Source organism: Oncorhynchus mykiss, chromosome 5 (genome assembly GCF_013265735.2).
Source record: "Oncorhynchus mykiss isolate Arlee chromosome 5, USDA_OmykA_1.1, whole genome shotgun sequence".
Lineage (NCBI taxonomy): Eukaryota > Metazoa > Chordata > Actinopteri > Salmoniformes > Salmonidae > Oncorhynchus > Oncorhynchus mykiss.
The window spans coordinates 72902287-72926224 of NC_048569.1; the positions used below are offsets into that span (position 1 = coordinate 72902287).

Here is a 23938-nt window from a genome sequence, read left to right on the forward strand (position 1 = left end):
GCTACTACGGCAAACCATGCTCGATCAGCTGAGCAAACTTGTTCCAGCCTAGTGCAAGCTTTTTTTGATGGCCATACGGTAGCTAGTTTGTCTGCTTGATGTTTGTGAGTTATCAGACAGATCAGTGCCAGATCAGTGCATACGGCCGTTGCGCTACATGACATGTGACAATGTTAACCCAGAGCCATAGATAGAATCTCTGTTATCTCTCTGTCTTTGTTAGAGGTGTCATCTGTCCATCTCCTCCTCCATCCCTCCATCAGCTCCTCTGTCATACCGCATCATTAAAGACATCATGTCAGTGGTGCCCAAGGGAACGGCAGGCCATGCTCAATGTGTCCATCTCTCCATTATTCATTCATCATCCTCAATGTTTTTCTCTCCATCTTGTCTCCATCCTCCCTGTTTTATCCATGTTTTCACTTAATCAACATGTGCTTAATTACACATTGTCACTGTGTGTGTGCATGTGTTTGACCTAACTGCATGATAGTTGATAATATCACTCATCAGAACCTGATCAAGAGTTTGTTTGTAATGTTCAATTCCTTTCACCTCTTCATCTCAAATTCTCCTCTCCTTTCCTCTCCTCTCCTCTCCTCTCCTCTCCTCTCCTCTCCTCTCCTCTCCTCTCCTCTCCTCTCCTCTCCTCTCCTCTCCTCTCCTCTCCTCTCCCCTCCCCTCCCCTCCCCTCCCCTCCTCCCCTCCCCTCCCCTCCTCCCCTCCCCTCCCCTCTCCTCTCCTCTCCTCTCCTCTCCTCTCCTCTCCTCTCCTCTCCTCTCCTCTCCTCTCCTCTCCTCTCCTCTCCCCTCCCCTCCCCTCCCCTCTCCTCTCCTCTCCTCTCCCCTCCCCTCCCCTCCCCTCCCCTCCCCTCTCCTCTCCTCTCCTCTCCTGTCCTCTCTATAGATTGTTATAGGAGAGTGTTACCGGATTCACCATCTGAGTGAGGGATCTAAGTCTTTCATTGGGAACCCTTATGTCTCATCTCTCTACAAACAGGTGAGTACTAGTAGAGGTCTGGGTGGGTAGAGACTGGACAATAAATGATACATTTCAAGAATATTCTTGTTTTAATTTTGAAGGTTATATGGTACTAATGGTTGTAATACATCTCTAGGTTGGAGTGTTTATATTTGGCTGTGCCATTAGTCAGTCGTTCACAGACATCGCCAAGGTGTCAGTGGGCAGGATGAGACCGCACTTCCTGGACGTGTGTAACCCTGACTGGTCAGCCATCAACTGTTCCCTCGGATATATCACCTCATACACCTGTAAGGGCCCTGAGAGCAAAGTACAGGAAGCCAGGTCAGTACACATACCAAAACACATATGCATGCACACAAACACGCGGACAGAGGCACGCACACACATACAGACACGCATGCACCCACACTGCACGCACCCACACCACACACACGCACTCACACACACACAGTCTACTCATGTTTGCTTGTTTGTTTTACCAGGAAATCCTTCTTCTCAGGACATGCCTCCTTCTCCATGTTTACTATGCTCTACCTGGCTGTGAGTAACACACACACACACACACACACACACACACACACACACACACACACACACACACACACACACACACACACACACACACACATACACACACATACACACACATACACACACATACATACACACGCACACTGTGGTACACAGAAACAATGGAGTGGTGCAGATGACAGAGGGCATCATGGGAAGTAGGTGTAGCCCTTCACGCTCATACCTGTATACGGGTTGAAAATGGTAGATTTTGGCACTGACTTAATTGGAACGCAGTGTCTGTATAGTAAAACATGACGTCAGACCTCAGGTTCTGCGCTTCACAGCTCTGTATGGGTTTTGACTGGCAGTTCTGAACTTTAGCGCTGGACGCGACAAGATGATTCCTCTAGCTAATTGGGCAGCTTTAGCACATTTTCTGATGTCTGAGTGAGGGGAATGCTGTAAATTAAGAGGACTCAATGTATTTTGAAAGATGAGACAATGATTATAATAAACACCTCTTTGAGTCCAAATGTGCCCTTCACATTTCCATGTCATGAAACTAATTTCATATACAGTATCAATGTTTATGATCACCTTGTTTGATATTCAGTTATGGCATGGTGTCATTCCCTGGGTTGTTGTGAACAGAATGAGCCTTTGTTTGTCTACTGTGAAGAAAACTTGCCGCGGCAGACACACCTGAATTCACTCATGACTCCTTTCTATTCGCACCAAAATTACAATCTGTTTCCCTGAATTGTCTTGTGAAAGCCTAACACTGTAAGACAATATTTTATAACATAGCTAGTCATGTTGGCAATAGAACAAGCTTTGAAATGATGCCCTCCTGACCCAGATTGCAATTTATAATGGACCGTTTTTGTATTGTGTAAACAACAACAGTAACTGTGTGATGGCGAGGATGCAGGGCTGTGTTCCAATCAAAACAACTTCAAGTGTGCTTGTTCTAGTTCCTCAAAAATAAAAAATAAAAACACCTTATAGTTGAAGACCTTTGAGTCATAAAAGTGCATAGAAATTGATTAGGAACTGTGTACACTTTGGAGAGGTGTGTGACCACTTGGAGACATCAGTTAGTCCTCTCACTTATGCTGCAACTACCCCAAATGATCCAGGAATATTCTTATCATCTTACTGAATGTATGAAGAGTTTTTGCAGCAAAAAGAACAGTAGATGAAAAATTGCTACCATGGTTATGCATTTCATGTTTCTTCTGTATATTCCTCTCCATGTAGGCCAATTCCCACGAGTGTAAAGGGTTAATGAGCTGCAGGATTCATCTGTCTGATGAAAAAGATCTTTGTTCCCCTCTATCCCCTCATCATCCCGACTCCCCCACTAACTCCTTCTCCCTCCCTCCGTCCTGCTCATAGTTTAATCAGACACTCTGAAGAGTTCTTTTCTTTCCTCCTCTCCCTAGAGGGATGGATGGATGTACTCGACCGGTTGTCCTCTTAACACCTGAACACACTTCCTCTGTCCTTCTCTCTCTCCTTCTCTCTCCTCTCTTTCTCTCTCTCTCTGCCGATCTCCACCTGTTGTGGTCTCTTGGTCTGTCTTTGTACTCCAGTGGGCCTCAACGCTTCCAACACACTAATTACATACACTGACCCCCCCAGCCCCCCCCCTCTCTTTCTTTGTCTCTACCTCCCCTCTTTATCCCCCCATCTCCTCTTCCACTCTATTAAGTCTGCAGATATTTCCACAACTATGCTCAGTGTTTTGGGCTTGGATAGGCTGAGCTTGGCTGAGCTGGGTTGTCAAGCTTTTGGGTGTGTACTGTTGGCCTATGCTTCCAGGAGTATTGTGCGGTATTTTGTGGTGAATACTGGGTATTTCCCTGCCTCTCTCTGACAGCCTCTCTGTTAGAATGGTGAGAGGGAGTGTAAAAGAGAGGAGGGGTGGAAGAAGAGAGGTGTGCCTCCAGACCGCAGGCTTGACATTCAAACCACAAACACGATGTCTGGGAGGTGGATCTAGTGGTGAAGAGAGGGAGGAAGAAGAGAGGGAGGAAGAGAGCGAGGAGATAAGAGCCAACTTTCCTAGGGAATATAAACTGACCAGGCAGTTTGTACAGTATTCACACAGACAGCGACACACACATTCACACAAACAGCGACACACACATCAACACACACCCCAGGGATCCTGTTTTTATAATTGAGGGTTAGTAAACAACAATATTACAGACATTATGTTGTGGTGTGGAATGATGGCAGGACATCTCTTTATCGCTCTTTATTTCCTAGTTGTGTTATATATCTGTCCCAGAGTGATTACGTGAGTCAGTGAGTCAGAGAAAGCAGTCTCTCTTCTTGAGTAGAATTCTTCTGTAAGAAACCACTAAACTGTGGCTTCATGTCTTCTCAGTCATTCATGGAGGTTAGAAAAATCTTTAGTGTTTTTTTATAGTAGTTTTTCTCAGGGCAGAAACACAATAGTCTTCTGATGGATGAGTGTTAGTGAGACATTCCTCAGTCTGTGGTAAGAACATCTCTCATGCAGTGCTACTGGCTGTAGTGTGAGTAAGACCAGGACTGGAACTACAGCCAGTAGCTCTGCAATACAAGGACTGGAACTACAGCCAGCAGCTCTATAGGACCAGGTCTGGAACTACAGCCAGCGGCTCTATAGGACCAGGTCTGGAACTACAGCCAGCAGCTCTATAGGACCAGGTCTGGAACTACAGCCAGCAGCTCTATAGGACCAGGTCTGGAACTACAGCCAGCGGCTCTATAGGACCAGGTCTGGAACAACAGCCAGTAGCTCTGCAAGACCAGGACTGGAACTACAGCCAGTAGCTCTATAGGACCAGGACTGGAACTACAGCCAGCAGCTCTATAGGACCAGGACTGGAACTATAGCCAGCATCTCTATAGGACCAGGTCTGTAACTACAGCCAGTAGTTCTATAGGACCAGGTCTGGAACTACAGCCAGTAGCTCTATAGGACCAGGACTGGAACTACAGCCAGCAGCTCTATAGGACCAGGACTGGAACTATAGCCAGCAGCTCTATAGGACCAGGACTGGAACTATAGCCAGCAGCTCTATAGGACCAGGACTGGAACTATAGCCAGCATCTCTATAGGACCAGGTCTGTAACTACAGCCAGTAGTTCTATAGGACCAGGTCTGGAACTACAGCCAGTAGCTCTATAGGACCAGGTCTGGAACTACAGCTAATAGTTCTATAGGAATAGGACTGGAACTACAGCCAGTAGCTCTATAGGACCAGGTCTGGAACTACAGCTAATAGTTCTATAGGACCAGGACTGGAACTACAGCTAGTAGCTCTATACCTTTTCCTTCCTTCACCTTACCCTCCCCCCCGAACTATAAACATCCCTGAGAGAAAGAGAAAGAGTGTGGGAGAGATGGGAGAGAGGGATGGGAGGGTACCTTCCTCTCTTTGCTCGAAGAAAACAATGATGAGCAACAATGATGATGAGCTTGTCTTCCAGGAAGAGCCAGTCAACCTACTCCTTACCTTCCGCTGGGAATTTTACAGCCTTATGGGGAGGAAGGGGGTTTGACTGGGCTATTGTTAGGTCAGCTAATTAGGACTTGGTGAGAGTACCCGATTAGAATTCGAAAACAAGCCATATTTTGATAAACTCCCATATCTACTGGGTGAAATACCACAGTGTGCCATCACAGCAGCAAGATTTGTGACCTGCTGCCACAAGAAAAGGTCAACCAGTGAAGAACAAACACCATTGTAAATATAACCCATAGTTATGCTTATTGATTTTCTCTTTTGTACTTTAACCATTTGTACATCGTTACAACACTGTATATACAGTACATAAAACATTTGTAATGTCTTTATTCTTTTGGAACTTCTGTGAGTGTAATGTTTACTGTTAATTTTTTTGTTTATTTCACTTTTGTATATTATCTACCTCACTTGCTTTGGTAATGTTAAAACATGGTTCCCATGCCAATAAAGCCAATTGAATTGAATTGAATTGAGTGGAGAGGTGAGAGAGGGGGTGAGGAAGGGAGTGAGGGAGACCGTGCCGGAGACAGCCCCACCCAGTCTCTGGCCATATGAAGCAGGAAGTACAGGTCTGAGTCTGAGGAGAGATGAAGAAACACAGGAAGTCCAAGGGTCCAGGCCCTGAACTCACTTTGTGTGTGTGTGCGCACACGCATGGGCGCGCGTGTGTGTGATTGAGAATGGCCTTGGCCGTTTGCATTTTGGTTTTGGTTGTGCTTTGGTGTAAAATATAGCCCAGCTAAGCTGACTAAGTCAGAGGGCACATCCGCTTGTCTGTTGTTTATTCTAATGGGGGGAAAGAGTTCACTCTGAACGGGTGTTGAACATGGACAGGAGTGTGTGTGCGTTTGTTGGGTTTAGTCAGTAGTCATGTTTTTTTTTACAGCATTTATCAGAACCACAGTCTGGTCTATGTGATCTGAACAGGAATAATACACACTCACTCTTACATACAGTACATTTATAGGTGTTTGTAACATGGAGAAGAGAGGTGAAGAGAAGAGAGGGGAAGTGAAGAGATGAGCGTAGAGGAGAAGAGATGAGCGTAGAGGGGAAGAGATGAGCGTAGAGGGGAAGAGATGAGAAGAGAGGGGAACTGAAGAGATGAGCGTAGAGGGGAAGAGAGAAGATGGGATGAGAGTAGAGGAGAAGAGATGAGAGGAGAAGGGAAGAGAGGGAAGGAAGGTGAAGGGAAGATATGAGAGTAAAGGAGAAGAGAGGAGAGGAGTCCGTCATCTGTCATACTACTTCCTAAAGGCACTCATCTCAGTAATATCTCACAATATAGTTCACACTTATTCACTTTTACAAAGGAATTTCTCCTGATGTAACGGTTTTCTTGGTGAGAAGGAGAGTCGGACCAAAATGCGGCGTGTCTATTGCAATCCATGTTTAATGAAGTAACACACTAAACACAAACACTACCAAAACAATAAACTTAACGAAAACCGAAACAGCCTATACTTGTGTATCCTAACACAGAACAATGACATCAGGACACTAAGGACAACAAGGACAATCACCCACGACAAACTCAAAGAATATGGCTGCCTAAATATGGTTCCCAATCAGAGACAACGATAAACACCTGCCTCTGATTGAGAACCACTTCAGACAGCCATAGACTTAGCTAGAACACCCCACTAGCTACAATCCCCATACATACACACCACATACAAAACCCCATGCCACACCCTGGCCTGACCAAATAAATAAAGATAAACACAAAATACTTCGACCAGGGTGTGACAGAACCCCCCCCCCTAAGGTGCGGACTCCCGAACGCACCTCAAAACAATAGGGAGGGTCCGGGTGGGCGTCTGTCCATGGTGGCGGCTCCGGCGCGGGACGTGGACCCCACTCAATCAATGTCTTAGTCCCTTCTCGCGTCCCTGGATAGTCCACCCTCGCCGCCGACCATGGCCTAGTAGTCCTCACCCAGAACCCCACTGGACTGAGGAGCAGATCGGGACTGAGGGGCAGCTCGGGACTGAGGCAGCTCGGAACTGAGGGGAAGCTCAGGAGTGAGAGGAAGCTCAGGAGTCAGAGGAAGCTCAGGCAGGTTGATGAATCTACCAGATCCTGGCTGGCGGGTGGTTTCGGCAGATCCTGGCTGACTGGCAGATCCTGGCTGACTGGCGGATCTGGAAGAGTCTGGTCGACTGGCGGATCTGGAAGAGTCTGGTCGACTGGCGGATCTGGAAGAGTCTGGTCGACTGGCGGATCTGGAAGAGTCTGGTCGACTGGCGGATCTGGAAGAGTCTGGTCGACTGGCGGATCTGGAAGAGTCTGTTCGACTGGCAGATCTGGAAGAGTCTGTTCGACTGGCAGATCTGGAAGAGTCTGTTCGACTGGCAGATCTGGAAGAGTCTGGTCGACTGGCAGATCTGGAAGAGTCTGGTCGACTGGCAGATCTGGAAGAGTCTGGTCGACTGGCAGATCTGGAAGAGTCTGGTCGACTGGCAGCTCTGGCTGCTCCATGCTGACTGGCTGCTCCATGATGACTGGCAGCTCTGGCTGCTCCATGCTGACTGGCTGCTCCATGCTGACTGGCAGCTCTGGCTGCTCCATGCTGACTGGCTGCTCCATGCTGACTGGCAGCTCTGGCTGCTCCATGCTGACTGGCTGCTCCATGCTGACTGGCTGCTCTGGCTGCTCCATGCTGACTGGCTGCTCCATGCTGATTGGCGGCCCTGGCTGCTCCATGCTGACTGGCGGCCCTAGCTGCTCCATGCTGACTGGCGGCCCTGGCTGCTCCATGCTGACTGGCGGCCCTGGCTGCTCCATGCTGACTGGCGGCCCTGGCTGCTCCATGCTGACTGGCGGCCCTGGCTGCTCCATGCTGACTGGCAGCTCTGGCGGCTCCTTGCAGACTGGCAGCTCTGGCGGCTCCTTGCAGACTGGCAGCTCTGGCGGCTCCTTGCAGACTGGCAGCTCTGGCGGCTCCTTGCAGACTGGCAGCTCTGGCGGCTCCTTGCAGACTGGCAGCTCTGGCGGCTCCTTGCAGACTGGCAGCATCCTGCAGACAGGCAGCTCTGGCGGCTCCTTGCAGACAGGCAGCTCCTTGCAGACTGGCAGCTCTATGCAGACTGGCAGCTCCTTGCAGACTGGCAGCTCCATGCTAACTGGCAGCTCTATGCTAACTGGCAGCTCTATGCTAACTGGCAGTTCTGAACAGGCGGGAGACTCCGGCAGCGCTGTAGAGAAGGAAGGCTCTAACAGCGCTAAACAGGCGGGAGACTCCGACAGCGCTGGAGAGGAGGGCTCCGACAGCGCTGGACAGGCGAGGCGCACTGTAGGCCTGATGCGTGGTGCTGGCACTGGTGGTACTGGGCCGAGGACACGCACAGGAAGCCTGGTGCGGGGAGCTGCTACCGGAGGGCTGGGGTGTGGAGGTGGCACAGGATGGGTTAGACCGTGAAGGCGTACTGGAGATCTTGAGAGCGGTGCTGGCACAGGACGTGCAAGGCTAGGGAGGTGCACAGGAGGCCTGGTACGTGAGACTGGCACCATCTTCACCAGCCGACTAACACGCACCTAACACGGACGAGTATGGAGCGCTGACCCAGGTGCCATCAAATCCCCGACACGCTCCGTCGGGCGAATTCCATGTTTAAAACACCAACACAGCAACTCCCTCATTTCTCTCTCCTCCAATTTCCCCATTAACTCCTTCACAGTCTCTGTTTCGCTCACCTCCAACACCGGCTCTGGTTCTGGTCTCCTCCTTGGCTCCTCACGATAAACAGGGAGAGTTGGCTCAGGTCTGGCTCCTGACTCTGCCACACTCTCCCTGAGCCCCCCCCCAAGAAATTTTTGGGGCTGACTATGGGGCCTCCGTCCGCGCCGCCTTGCTTGCTTCGCAAACTCCATTCTCCTATATCCTTCCGCGCACTGCTCCATCGAATCCCAGGCGGGCTCCGGCACTCTCCCTGGGTCGACCGCCCACCTGTCTATCTCCTCCCAAGAAGTATAGTCCATACTGTACTCCACTTTGGGCTGTTCCTGCCTGTTGACACGCTGCTTGGTCCGTTGGTGGTGGGTGATTCTGTAACGGTTTTCTTGGTGAGAAGGAGAGTCGGACCAAAATGCGGCGTGTCTATTGCAATCCATGTTTAATGAAGTAACACACTAAACACAAACACTACCAAAACAATAAACTTAACGAAAACCGAAACAGCCTATACTTGTGTATCCTAACACAGAACAATGACATCAGGACAACAAGGACAATCACCCATGACAAACTCAAAGAATATGGCTGCCTAAATATGGTTCCCAATCAGAGACAACGATAAACACCTGCCTCTGATTGAGAACCACTTCAGACAGCCATAGACTTAGCTAGAACACCCCACTAGCTACAATCCCCATACATACACACCACATACAAAACCCCATGCCACACCCTGGCCTGACCAAATAAATAAAGATAAACACAAAATACTTCGACCAGGGTGTGACACCTGATGGCATACAGATCTACATATCGGCTTCAGATGTTTACTATAAATCTGTCTGTGTAAGATCAAACGCCTACTGCTCAATGTCTTTCTGCGGTCATCCATTAAAAATAATAATCCCTTTTTCTCTCTCTTTCTCCCTCTTTCCATCCCTCCATCAGTTTTATCTCCAGTCCAGGTTCACCTGGCGAGGTGCCCGTTTGCTCCGTCCCCTCCTCCAGTTCACGCTGCTGATGATGGCATTCTACACCGGCCTATCACGCGTCTCCGACCACAAGCACCACCCCACAGACGTACTGGCCGGCTTTGTACAGGGCGCCCTGGTGGCCTACTGCATAGTGAGTACACACACACACACACACACACACACACACACACACACACACACACACACACACACACACACACACACATTAAGAACGCCTTCCTAATATTGAGTTGCAACCCTCCCCCTTTTGCCTTCAGAACTGCCTGAATTTGTCAGGGCATGGACTTTACAAGGTGTCGAAAGCGTTTCACAGGGATGCTGGCCCATGTTGACGCCAATGCTTCCCACAGTGTCAAGTTGGCTGGATGTCTGTTGGCTGGTGGACCACACAAGAAACTGTTGAGAGTTGAAAACTAAGCAGTATAGCAGTTCTATATGTCTACAGTGCCTTCGGAAAGTGTTCATACCCCTTGACTTTTTCCACATTTTGTTACGTTACAGCCTTATTCTAAAATGTATTAATTAAATAAAAATCTTCATCAATCTACACGCAATAACACAAAATGACAAAACGAAAACAGGTTTTTAGATGTTTTTGCTAATTTATTAAAAGTAAAAAACAAAAGTACCTTATTTACATAAATATTCAGACCCTTTGCTATGAGACTTGATATTGAGCTCAGGTGCATCATCCTTGCCATGTCTCTACGACTTGATTGGAGTCCACCTCTGGTAAATTCAATCGATTGGACATGATTTGGAAAGGCACACACCTGTCTATATAAGGTCCCACAGTATGTCAGAGTAAAAATAAAGCTATGAGTTCAAAGGAATTGTCCGTAGAGCTCTGAGACAGGATTGTGTTGAGGCACAGATCTGGGGAAGGGTACCAAAACATTTCTTCAGCATTGAAGTTCCCCAAGAACACAGTGGCCTCCATCATTCTTAAATGGAAGAAGTTTGGAACCACCAAGACTCTTCCTAGAGCTGGCCACCCGACCAAACTGAGCAATTGGGGGAGAATGACTTTGGTCAGGGGGGTGACCAAGAACCCAATGGTCACCCTGACAGAGCTCCAGAGTTCCTCTGTGGAGATGGGAGAACCTTCCAGAAGGACAACCATCTCTGCAGCACTCAACCGATGGAAGCTAACATTAGGCTCTAACTAGCAAAGCAAACGGTTCTGGGATATGAATAATAACGTCATACACGTAACGTTAGCTAGGGAGCCAGCCAGCTAACGTTAGCTAGCTAGCTAACACTTTAGCTTGAAATCAAACCACTTTCTGTCAAAATGAGAAACGTCTAAGATCTGAAAATGTAGCTAGCTAACGTTAGACTATCTTACCTGCATACATCAACATGCATGATGGATGAGTCTCCCTGTCATGGATGCCATGCCACGGTTGGCCTTAATTTGAAGATGTAATCTGTAGACATCTATTTAGCTATCATACTCTAATTCCACTGATTTCAAAACTCGATCCTCCAGAAAGTGGAGATCAACACTTATGCAGCTCCACTACACGATAATAATCCAAATAACTTCACAGATCTTCATTGTAAAGGGTTTAAACACTGTTTCCCATGATTGTTCAATGAACCATACACAATTAATGAACATGCACCTGTGGAACAGTCATTAAGACACTAACAGCTTACAGACGGTAGGCAATTGAGGTCACAGTTATGAAAACTTAGGACACTAAAGAGGCCTTTCTACGGACTCTGAAAACACCAAAAGAAAGATGCAAAGATGCAAAAAGTGCTCTTCACTGACGAGTCACAGTTTTGTCTCACCTTGGTTCGGATTCGCGTTTGTCGTCGAAGTAATGAGCGTTATACCGAGGCCTGTACTCTGGAGTGGGATCGATTTGGAGGGAAGGGTCCATCATGGTCTGGGGCGGTGTGTCACAGCATCAACGGACTGAGCTTGTTGTCATTGCAGGCAATCTCAACGCTGTGCGTTACAGGGAAGACATCCTCCTCCCTCATGTGGTACCCTTCCTGCAGGCTCATCCTGACATGACCCTCCAGCTTGACAATGTCATACTGCTTGTTCTGTGCGTGATTTCCTGCAAGACAGGAATGTCAGTGTTCTACCATGGCCAGCAAAGAGCCCAGATCTCAATCCCATTGAGCATGTTTGGGACCTGTTGGATCGGAGGGTGAGGGCTTGGGCCATTCCCCCCAGAAATGTCCGGGAACTTGCAGGTGCCTTGGTGGGAGAGTGGGGTAACATCTCACAGTAAGAACTGGCAAATCTGGTGCAGTCCATGAGGAGGAGATGCACTGCAGTACTTAATGCAGCTGGTGGCCACACCAGATACTGACTGTTACTTTTGATTTTGACCCCCCCTTTGTTCAGGGACACATTATTTAATTTCTGTTAGTCACATGTCTGTGGAACTTGTTCAGTTCATGTCTCAGTTGTTAAATCTTGTTATGTTCATACAAATATTTACACATGTTAAGTTTGCTGAAAATAAACGCAGTTGACAGTGAGAGGACGTTTCTTTTTTTGCTGAGTTTATATGGATGAACAATGACAGAGCGGCATAGAGCAAGATGCAATAGATGGTATAAAATGCAGTATATACATATGAAATGAGTAATGCAAGATATGTAAACATTATTAAAGTGCCACTATTAAAGTGACTAGTGATCCATTTATTAAAGTGGCCAATGATTTCAAGTCTGTATGTAGGCAGCAGCCTCTCTGTGTTAGTGATTGCTGTCTAACAGTCTGATGGCCTTGAGATATAATCTGTTTTTTGTCTCTCTGTCCTGGAGGGCAGGTAGTTTGTGTGGGGCGCTGTGTTCTCTGTACACCAGTAGCCACAGGTCGAGCCGTGCCTGTTAGGTTTAGGCACGCTCACCTACTTCCTGCCATATCACGATGTAATGTCCTGTCTGACTGAGTGTATTCATGAGTCACATGGTGTGACAGAGGACTCTAAACATGACTGGTAGTGTTATTAAAAACTGTATTATGATGGCAATCTCTGTTATTATGATGGCAATCTCTGATAAAGGGAGGACTTCCCTGAGACAGTATCCCCCGTTAAATGTTCCACTGGCATGTTTCCAGTAGGGCCACATTAAGGAGCGCACAGTCCTCCCTCCCCTGGTGTATGTTGCTGAGTCTGCATTTCTTACACACTGGGAGGTGGTGTGTTTGTGTGCGTGTGTGTGTGCACAGGAAGCCTCGTGCTGTGATGAGGCCTCAGCCAGCCAGGGGTCAGGGGTTAGAGGTCAGAGGTGGTCAGCAGGTGGACAAGGCCTGCTGTAATTGGATGCCTATGTCCTTGTGAGAACAGCGGTTTGGAATGCTGCCCACGTCTTTAACTGTAGTGGTCAGAAATACTGTATGATAGCATTCACCACTCTGCTCACAACACTGCTACACACACACTACATATATGAATTCACATTTGTATGCATGAACTCACTCACGCACGCATACAGACACACACAGACACACACAGGGCCTGTTGTTCTAGTGAAGTATCTTTGTTTTATTGAGCTGACAGGGTCTATTATGGGTCTCCCTATAATGATGTCATGACTCAGTCAAAGGTCATTATTAAAGATTGTTAAAGGTCTTGCTCTGACAGCAAGCTGTCTGTAATCTGTCCCATGACCTCTATATCTGTCCCCATCAGCTCAGCCTGTTTGGATGCGTGGGAGAAGGAGAGGAGGAGGGAGAAAGAGGGAGAGGAGAGAGGGGATAAATTAGAGAGAGAATGAGAGGGTGGAAGAGACTATGCTGTTGCTAAGAGCCTTTTCCATAGGCCCACTTCCTGCCCAACCTGCCCGCTTTCCTGTTTGGCCAATGATGTCATCAGGAGTCCCATATCTCTTCCTTCCCTCTCAGGAGACTCAGGAGTAGGAAGAGGGTGGAGTGAGGGGGAGGGAGCAGAGGACTGAAGAGAGAGGAGAGAGCGATGAACTCAGGAAGAGGCTGGCAATTGGTTTCTCTTCCTCCCTCTGCCTCTCAAGTCCCACGCTAGAGTACAGTGAGCTCACTACATGAGGGGGAGACAGTGGGAGAAAGAGGGCTGAGGAAAGAGGTGAGGAAAGGAGACCCATCTTAAGCCTGGCTACCTTTGTTCTAGTCCTAATAATGATGATGATGGTGATGATGATGTAGGGTTGTGTTCACTGTGAGCCATAGTCAGTCATTTCCTCTGGTCAAATGAATCACTCTAGCTGATTATTACGTGTAGGTATAGTACTTTAACATTTCTCTGTCCCCCACCCAGGTGTTCTATGTATCTGACCTGTTCAAGCCGCAGGAGAAGCCTGCCTCGCCCCCTCCCTCCCCCATCAAGAAGGAGCTCCTCCCCCCTGCTGACATCATCGAGCGGAACAACCACCACAACATGGTGTGAGACAGGCCCCTTCCCCTGACCGAGGAGCCTATCACAGCATTTCTCACCGCCCATTGGACAGTAGAATGTAGCGACCAGAGAGACTATGGTCGCGTCTCAAATCACACTCCGCTTTTTATATAGTGCACTCCTTATCACACCCGCTGGTGCAAAGTAGTGCACTACTTAGGGAGTAGTGCTTTATTTGAGTCCTGCCCTGCAGAAACCACTATCCAGACTCTTTACTACTATTGTTATTACTACTACTCTGAGCCCAAGTTAGAGCAAAAAGAAAAGAATCAAAAGCTAAAAGACAAGAAGTTAAAGACAGACAGACAGACAGACAGACAGACAGACAGACAGACAGACAGACAGACAGCAGTGCAGAGCCGTTGAAACGAACACATTGTATCCACACAAAGGGGAAATAAATGTTAAAAAATAAATGAATGAATGAAGGAGAAAAAGACAGACATATCAGCTGTCTCTGTCAGTGGCCTTGACATAGGATAACAACTTCCTTAGTAATAGGAACTATATTACTGCAATATTACTAGCACATGACACATCTAGTATATGAGTAACAATATAGAGTAGAATAACTTACAGCACTATAATCCAGTTCACTGTCGATTATCACCACTCACCACCGGATGGACCAGCTATAAGAACGCTTGTTGATGCTTACGTAGAAGGTTGAAGTTAACCTGTAACTAGTTAACTTGTCCAATGCCAGATACTGACTACTACAACAGAAGGAAGAGACCTGGAGAGGAACCTGACACACTTTAAGGACTCTTGGAATATTTGTCCAAATGACGATAAAAAAAGATCCTTATAAAAATCGAATGAAATCCACCTCTAGCTTCTAACTCCAGGTATAGAAGTTTAGAATAGTCTAGTTGTCAGCTCAACAAGCCTCTTATAACTGTCCCTTTGAGTAGTCTAACCTGAGATGATGCTTTCTGAAAGAGGGGGGTGAGATGAAGAAGGGTTTAAGGAACGATGGAGGGTAAAGGAGGGATATTGATTAGTATTAGTTTGGGGGTGGTGGGGAAGAATGGAGGGGGGGAGGTAAATATCTCTCAGCCACCTGTCACTCGGTGTGGGGGTGTGGCTGTGCCACACTGCCATCTGATTAGCTGCATAGGTGGAGGTGTGGTCTGTTGCCATGGAAGTAGGGTTGATTGACAACTAAGCTGTCACATAATTATGGGATAGGGGCTCTTTCCGCTGGCAGGGAGGGGCTCTGGCCCACCCAATCACTCATTGGCAGTATGTGTGTGTCCTGTGTGTCACTGTGTGTCTGTGTCTGTGTGTGTGTGTCCACTCTGTGTGTTTTGTGTGTGTGATGTGTTAGGGTTTGCATGTCTTGTGTATTTGTGAGCGTGATTGTGTATGTGTCTGTGTGTGTTTTGATTAATCCTCATGGTAGTGTGTGTAGCATGAACCCCCCTCACACACACCATTGTCTGTGGCAAGAGTGTGTACCACTATGTTTGCGTCTGTTTGTGTACATGTGTGTTAGAGAGGGCCAGGGGTGGAGGGCTGAGACCCTGTCCGGAGAATATTAGAAAACTGTGGATTGAATATTTTTATTTTCTGCTATGATGGATCTTTAACATGTTCAGTGCTAGTCCAGTAATGTAATTAACGAACCTATCCCCATCAGCCATTTCATTTTACAGTTCAGTTTACTTAGGGGAAATCTCAAGTGGCCCACTATTGCCTATAGCAGGGTTTCCCAAACTCGGTCCTGGGCCCCCCTGGGGGTGATTCAAATAACCAACTCCTCATCTAGCTTTGATTTATTTGAATCAGCGGTGGGGGGGGGGGGGGGGGGGGGGTCAGGTCACAGGAATGCGGGACCCTGCCCCGTGGAATGCTCTTCTTGCTAAAATAAGTGCACTAGATACGGAATAGGGTGCCATTTTGGACAGAGCCTAAGACATCTTCTCAACATCACCACTTTCTAATCACGTTTAGTCCGTCCTATCATTTAAGAAAACTATTTTCTTTTCATTTTATAAATATATAAATAATGTATAGTTCACTAAAATTAACTGTGTAAGATATAATTTCTTATGTTTAGCTATTGTCCACTATGAAACCACAACCTGTGTTATCTACCAAGTGCTGCTTAAAAAGCATTGATTGACAGATTTTTGTATTTAGTTAACTAAAATATTGTAGATTTGTGATAGTATGTTTTTAATACATGTTGAAAACAAACACACCTACAAGTTTATTAAAATTCACTATCAGTATTTTTGTATTGTCTCATTTTGTATAAAATAAATATTAGCAAAAAAAATGTCCTGCGAAATGTACTTAGCTCTACTACATGTGGTTTTAAATAAAAAGCCCATTATGAACACAACTGTGTGGAGTCTTGTCTTGACTGTATGGTTTTACAGTATATTGATGATCTGTTGTGTTAGTTTCATGTCTCAACTGGGTCTCAGGAAAATAGGGTAACACAGTGTTGTTCATGACAACTCCATAACAGTGTCTAAAGAGCATCTTTAAGTGTCATAACACGTTTCAAAACTTGACCAGAAAGTTATAAAAGCTTAGGTCAACTGGAACAACTTAAAAAGTATGTTTGCATGTCATGACCTATATATTTCTTAACATTTTGACATAGTGTGGTCAGATATTGACAACACTTATGGAAGTGTCATGATTGAACAACACTTTAAGTAAGGTGTTACAGAAAGTAGTACAGTATTCCACACACATCTAACTTGGCACAGGAGCTGGACTCAAGGGAAGAACCTCCCATTTTCAAAGATAGTGTTTATACTTTTCTTGAAGGGAAATGTCTTAGTACAGACACCACCATCAGTTTCACTCAGACACAGACACCCTGGCAAACAGGCTTCAAGTACTGTAATTGTAAGTACTTAGGTCATACGGGTGTAACTTGCACTCACACATACACAGTGAACTCGACAGGGCTCAGAGGAGTTGACATCACACTTTGGCAGAGCAGAGCATGTGTGTTTGAGACGGCAGCATATGTGACGGAGTCAGAAACATGCGATTTCATTTTCTCTGCAGTAAAGTCTGTTTTCAGCTGAGGAGAGAGTTCTCTGAAGACAACTAAACATAATAGATGTGGTGTTAGAACCCAGGTTCTGAGAGGACAGTGCGGTACTAGAACCCAGGTTCTGAGAGGACAGTGCAGTATTAGAACCCAAGTTATGAGAGGACAGTGCGGTACTAGAACCCAGGTTCTGAGAGGACAGTGCGGTACTAGAACCCAGGTTCTGAGAGGACAGTGCAGTATTAGAACCCAGGTTCTGAGAGGACAGTGTGGTATTAGAACCCAGGTTATGAGAGGACAGTGTGGTGTTAGAACCCAGGTTCTGAGAGGACAGTGTGGTATTAGAACTCAGGTTATGAGAGGACAGTGCGGTATTAGAACCCAGGTTCTGAGAGGACAGTGCGGTGTTAGAACCCAGGTTCTGAGAGGACAGTGTGGTATTAGAATCCAGGTTATGAGAAGACAGTGTGGTATTAGAACCCAGGTTCTGAGAGGACAGTGTGGTATTAGAACCCAGGTTATGAGAGGACAGTGTGGTGTTAGAACCCAGGTTATGAGAGGACAGTACGGTATTAGAACCCAGGTTCTGAGAGGACAGTGTGGTGTTAGAACCCAAGTTATGAGAGGACAGTGCGGTACTAGAACCCAGGTTCTGAGAGGACAGTGCGGTACTAGAACCCAGGTTCTGAGAGGACAGTGCAGTATTAGAACCCAGGTTCTGAGAGGACAGTGTGGTATTAGAATCCAGGTTATGAGAAGACAGTGCGGTATTAGAACCCAGGTTCTGAGAGGACAGTGTGGTATTAGAACCCAGGTTATGAGAGGACAGTGTGGTGTTACAACCCAGGTTCTGAGAGGACAGTGTGGTATTAGAACTCAGGTTATGAGAGGACAGTGCGGTATTAGAACCCAGGTTCTGAGAGGACAGTGCGGTGTTAGAACCCAGGTTCTGAGAGGACAGTGTGGTATTAGAATCCAGGTTATGAGAAGACAGTGCGGTATTAGAACCCAGGTTCTGAGAGGACAGTGTGGTATTAGAACCCAGGTTATGAGAGGACAGTGTGGTATTAGAACCCAGGTTATGAGAGGACAGTGTGGTATTAGAACCCAAGTTATGAGAGGACAGTGCGGTGTTAGAACCCAGGTTACGAGAGGACAGTGTGGTATTAGAACCCAGGTTCTGAGAGGACAGTGTGGTATTAGAACCCAAGTTCTGAGAGGACAGTGTGGGGTTAGAACCCAGGTTCTGAGAGGACAGTGTGGTATTAGAACCCAGGTTATGAGAGGACAGTGTGGTATTAGAACCCAAGTTATGAGAGGACAGTGTGGTGTTAGAACCCAGGTTCTGAGAGGACAGTGTGGTATTAGAATCCAGGTTATGAGAAGACAGTGCGGTATTAGAACCCAGGTTATGAGAGGACAGTGCGGTGTTGGAACCCAGGTTCTGAGAGGACAGTGTGGTATTAGAACCCAGGTTATGAGAGGACAGTGTGGTGTTAGAACCCAGGTTATGAGAGGACAGTGTGGTATTAGAACCCAGGTTATGAGAGGACAGTACGGTATTAGAACCCAGGTTCTGAGAGGACAGTGCGGTGTTAGAACCCAGGTTATGAGAGGACAGTGTGGTATTAGAACCCAAGTTATGAGAGGACAGTGTGGTGTTAGAACCCAGGTTATGAGAGGACAGTGTGGTATTAGAACCCAGGTTATGAGAGGACAGTGTGGTATTAGAACCCAGGTTATGAGAGGACAGTGCGGTATTAGAACCCAGGTTCTGAGAGGACAGTGCGGTGTTAGAACCCAGGTTATGAGAGGACAGTGTGGTATTAGAACCCAAGTTATGAGAGGACAGTGCGGTGTTAGAACCCAGGTTCTGAGAGGACAGTGTGGGGTTAGAACCCAGGTTCTGAGAGGACAGTGTGGTATTAGAACCCAGGTTATGAGAGGACAGTGTGGTATTAGAACCCAGGTTATGAGGGGACAGTGTGGTGTTAGAACCCAGGTTATGAGAGGACAGTGTGGTATTAGAACCCAGGTTATGAGAGGACAGTGTGGTATTAGAACCCAAGTTATGAGAGGACAGTGCGGTGTTAGAACCCAGGTTACGAGAGGACAGTGTGGTATTAGAACCCAGGTTCTGAGAGGACAGTGTGGTATTAGAACCCAAGTTCTGAGAGGACAGTGTGGGGTTAGAACCCAGGTTCTGAGAGGACAGTGTGGTATTAGAACCCAGGTTATGAGAGGACAGTGTGGTATTAGAACCCAGGTTCTGAGAGGACAGTGTGGTATTAGAACCCAGGTTATGAGAGGACAGTGTGGTATTAGAACCCAGGTTATGAGAGGACAGTGTGGTATTAGAACCCAGGTTCTGAGAGGACAGTGTGATATTAGAACCCAGGTTCTGAGAGGACAGTGTGGTATTAGAACCCAGGTTCTGAGAGGACAGTGTGATATTAGAACCTAGGTTCTGAGAGGACAGTGTGGTATTAGAACCCAGGTTATGAGAGGACAGTGCGGTGTTGGAACCCAGGTTCTGAGAGGACAGTGTGGTATTAGAACCCAGGTTCTGAGAGGACAGTGTGGTATTAGAACCCAGGTTCTGAGAGGACAGTGTGGTATTAGAACCCAGGTTCTGAGAGGACAGTGTGGTATTAGAACCCAGGTTATGAGAGGACAGTGTGGTATTAGAACCCAGGTTATGAGAGGACAGTGTGGTATTAGAACCCAGGTTCTGAGAGGACAGTGTGATATTAGAACCCAGGTTCTGAGAGGACAGTGTGGTATTAGAACCCAGGTTCTGAGAGGACAGTGTGATATTAGAACCTAGGTTCTGAGAGGACAGTGTGGTATTAGAACCCAGGTTATGAGAGGACAGTGCGGTGTTAGAACCCAGGTTCTGAGAGGACAGTGTGGTATTAGAACCCAGGTTCTGAGAGGACAGTGTGGTATTAGAACCCAGGTTCTCAGAGGACAGTGTGGTATTAGAACCCAGGTTCTGAGAGGACATTGTACCATAACCTTCCACCACTCACCTCCATCCATCTAACATGTTTATTTTTCAGACCAGACAAAAGACAACACCAGTCTAAACACATCTAATCTACCAGCTCTCACAGTCTCACATCAGAATTAGACTTTCATCTACGTTTTTCAAACGTCAAATTTCGAGGTTGTTCCAAACGTCAATTTCAAAGTGAAGTTTAAGCATTAAGTTTGAATTTTTAAGGTTAGGGTTAAGTTCAGGCATTAAGTCCAAATTCATAAAGTTAGGCATTAATGCTGAATGATTAAAGTAATGGTTAAGGTTTGGGATAGCCTTAAAACAAAAAGAACAAAAATAACTTGCAACCTTTGGAATCATAGGCAGATCATAGGCAGATCATAGGCAGATCATAGGCATATCATAGGCAGATCATAGGCAGATCATAGGCAGATCATAGGCAGATGATGATTACGCCAATCCACCATCCCCGTCCACAATGCCCGAGCAAAACCGAAACTTACTTGAAGGTATAAGCACCCACTGTTGCCTCTAGTGGTAGGTTTCCACATGATCTCCCGACATCCTCAGACATGGTTGAACGTCAAATACTGACTTATATCACGGGTGACCTGGCTGATCTACTTCCACAGGCATGTTCATGATGAAATGTACAGGATATTAGAAGGTCCTAACCTAGTTTTAATAAATCCGATATGTGTAGGTGTTAGATAATAATGAAGACAGTTGAATTGTTTCCATGCTCTCATTCCGTTCTCTGACAGACTGGATGCGTAGGGGGTGGATCTGTGATTAACAATAACATGAAGGATTAATAATAATAATCTGGTTTACCCTAGATGCTGTTCCAAATGGAGGATCTTTGTGGGGATATTAAATCTTCCGGTGTCACAAAATACATTGAATAGAGTTGTTTCCTTTATCCAATATATATATATATATATATTAATAAAAAAGCACAGTGGGTTTGGGTATAAATTATATTCTATAATTTCTAATCAGCGATGGATATTTTCAGACATAAATCTGAGAACATCCTGTTATCTGAAACAGACAGGAAGAGGATTGACAGACACAACACATACTGTACACACGCAGGCACACACACACATTCACACCATCCAGGAGGCCAAGAAGTTAGAGAACAGGATAGGGGAAATGTTCTCCTTGCTATTAAATTAAACATCACTTTGGAGAAAACTATTGATGGACTGTAGCTTCTGTTGGATGTAATTGTTGTCATCAGCCAGACATAGGACATAAATTCATATTAAACATGCACATCACACGCACAAATGCAAACACATCCACAGATAAACAAAGCAAGCATGAATGGTACTCCGATTTCTTAGAGGGAAGGAGGGAAAGAGAGAGAGAGGAGGGTATTTAATAAAGCAGATGTTGGCAGTACAAGGGGTCAACAGGTGATTATGTCATCTCCATGTAAATGGACTATGTGTCTACCTTCACATCCCCACACACACACACATCCCCACACACACACACACACACACACACACACACACACACACACACACACACACACACACACACACACACACACACACACACACACACACACACACACACACACACACACACACACAGCCTCTCTCTGTGCCCACCTATTTACACACTCCTTCTCTCTCTCTCTCTCTCTCTCTCTCTCTCTCTCACCCCCCTCTCTCTCCCCTGAGTTACAGTAGCCGTGGCTATATTCAGTAAAGTAAATCTTTGAGCAGAGTCTCCTAAGATTTAGAGACACAGAAACCTTCTATACTCAATTCTTCCCTGGACGTTGCTATAGAGCAGTGGTCACCAACCTTTTCTGAGTAAAGATCATTTTCGCAGTCAAAAAGCAAGCCGAGATCTACCGCTCAGAACATGACATACCAAATGTAACATCAACCTAATAAAAACAGTTCTGTAGGAATGAGGTTTGTGCAGCAGGCAGGCCTAATAAACTCAGCAAAAAAAGAAACTTCCCTTTTTCAGGACCCTGTCTTTCAAAGATAATTTGTAAAATCCAAATAACTTCACAGATCTTCATTGTAAAGGGTTTAAACACTGTTTCCCATGATTGTTCAATGAACCATAAACAATTAATGAACATGCACCTGTGGAAGGGTCGTTAGGACAATAACAGCTTACAGACGGTAGGCAATTAAGACCACAGTTATGAAAACTTAGGACACTAAAGAGGCCTTTCTACTGACTCTGAAAACACACAAAAAAAGATGCCCAGGGTCCCTGCTCATCTGCGTGAGCGTGCCTTAGGCATGCTGCAAGGAGGCATGAGGACTACAGAGGTGGCCAGGGCAATAAATTGCAACATCCGTACTGTGAGATGCCTAAGACAGCACAACAGGGAGACAGGACGGACAGCTGATCGTCCTCGCAGTGGCAGACCAGATGTAACAACACCTGCACAGGGTCGGTACATCCAAACATTACCCCTGGGGGACAGGTACAGGATGGCAACAACAACTGCCCGAGTTACACCAGGAACGCACAATCCCTCCATCAGTGCTCAGAATGTCCGCAATAGGCTGAGAGAGGCTGGATTGAGGGTTTGTAGGCCTGTTGTAAGGTAGGTCCTCACCAGACATCACCGGCAACAACGTAGCCGATGGGCACAAACACACCATCGCTGGAACAGACAGGACTGGCAAAAAGTGCTCTTCACTGATGAGTCGCGGTTTTGTCTCACCAGGGGAGATGGTCAGATTGCCGTTTATCGTCGAAGGTATGAGCTTTACACCGAGGCCTGTACTCTGGAGCGGGATCGATTTGGAGGGAAGGGTCCGTCAAGGTCTGGGGCGGTGTGTCACAGCATCATCGGACTGAGCTTGTTGTCGTTGCAGGCATTCTCAACGCTGTGCGGTACAGGGAAGACATCCTCCTCCCTCATGTGGTACCCTTCCTGCAGGCTCATCCTGACATGACCCTCCAGGATGACAATGCCACCAGCCATACTGCTCGTTCTGTGCGTGATTTCCTGCAAGACAGGAATGTCAGTGTTCTGCCACGGCCAGCGAAGAGCCTAGATCTCAATCCCATCAATGAACTGAAGGCACTTGCATCTGATGGTCATGGTGCTTCAAGATAACTGGGAACTGGGAAAAATGAGGTAAAACAACGGTGTCAATGATGTTCAGGTCAGAAAGTCGGGGCTCTAAAAAGATGCCTAAATGGATGCAGGTGGAAGGTTATGGTACACTGTTGTCTTGAACGCACTGGAGATGTCTGAGTTCCGAGTTGTTTTGAACATGGCATTAGCCTCAGCGGAAGGAGGGAGAGAGCAGAAGAGGGTCCTATTTCTTTTCTTTCCTCCGGTGAGACTGACCAGAGTGAGAGGACACCGTCATCCATCTGATGGCGAAACTTGAGTCCCCCACATTCTCAAATTGCATTTTTACCCCCCATTACAAAAAGTGGCTGAGACACCATTCCAATAACAGGGGAGGTTAGCATTTTTGACAGGGGAGGGGGGGGGGGCGTATTTTTAAGCAATAAGGCCCGAGCGGGTGTGGTATATGGCCAATATACCACAGCTACGGGCTGTTCTTATGCACACCGCAATGCGGAGTGCCTGGATACAGCCCTTAGCCGTGGTATATTGGCCGTATACCACAATCACCCGAGGTGCCTTATTGCTATTATGAACTGATTACCAATGTAAATAGAGCAGTAAAACAATATGTTTTGTCATACCCGTGGTATATGGTCTGATATACCACGGCTGTCAGCCAATCAGCATTCAAAGTTCGAACCACCCAGTTTATAATTGTGCATCTATAACTTTCTCACTCATTGTTGTTTA

The 23938-nt window shown here is 46.6% G+C and overlaps 1 protein-coding gene across 2 annotated transcripts in view; it reads left to right on the forward strand.

The window, feature by feature from the left end:
* Positions 1-16445, forward strand: part of LOC110524516 (phospholipid phosphatase 3) — a 43547-nt gene extending 27102 nt beyond the window's left edge. Inside the window, exons 3-7 of one of the 2 annotated variants that reach the window (XM_036978327.1) lie at positions 907-999; positions 1118-1305; positions 1467-1524; positions 9646-9822; positions 13958-14416. In XM_036978327.1, the coding sequence (XP_036834222.1) occupies positions 907-999; positions 1118-1305; positions 1467-1524; positions 9646-9822; positions 13958-14086 (645 nt within the window). In that variant the 3' untranslated portion in view covers positions 14087-14416. Of the gene's footprint in view, positions 1-906; positions 1000-1117; positions 1306-1466; positions 1525-9645; positions 9823-13957 lie in introns of both variants that reach the window. The other variant, XM_036978326.1, reaches the window with a different exon arrangement.
* Positions 16446-23938: the final 7493 nt, after the last annotated feature.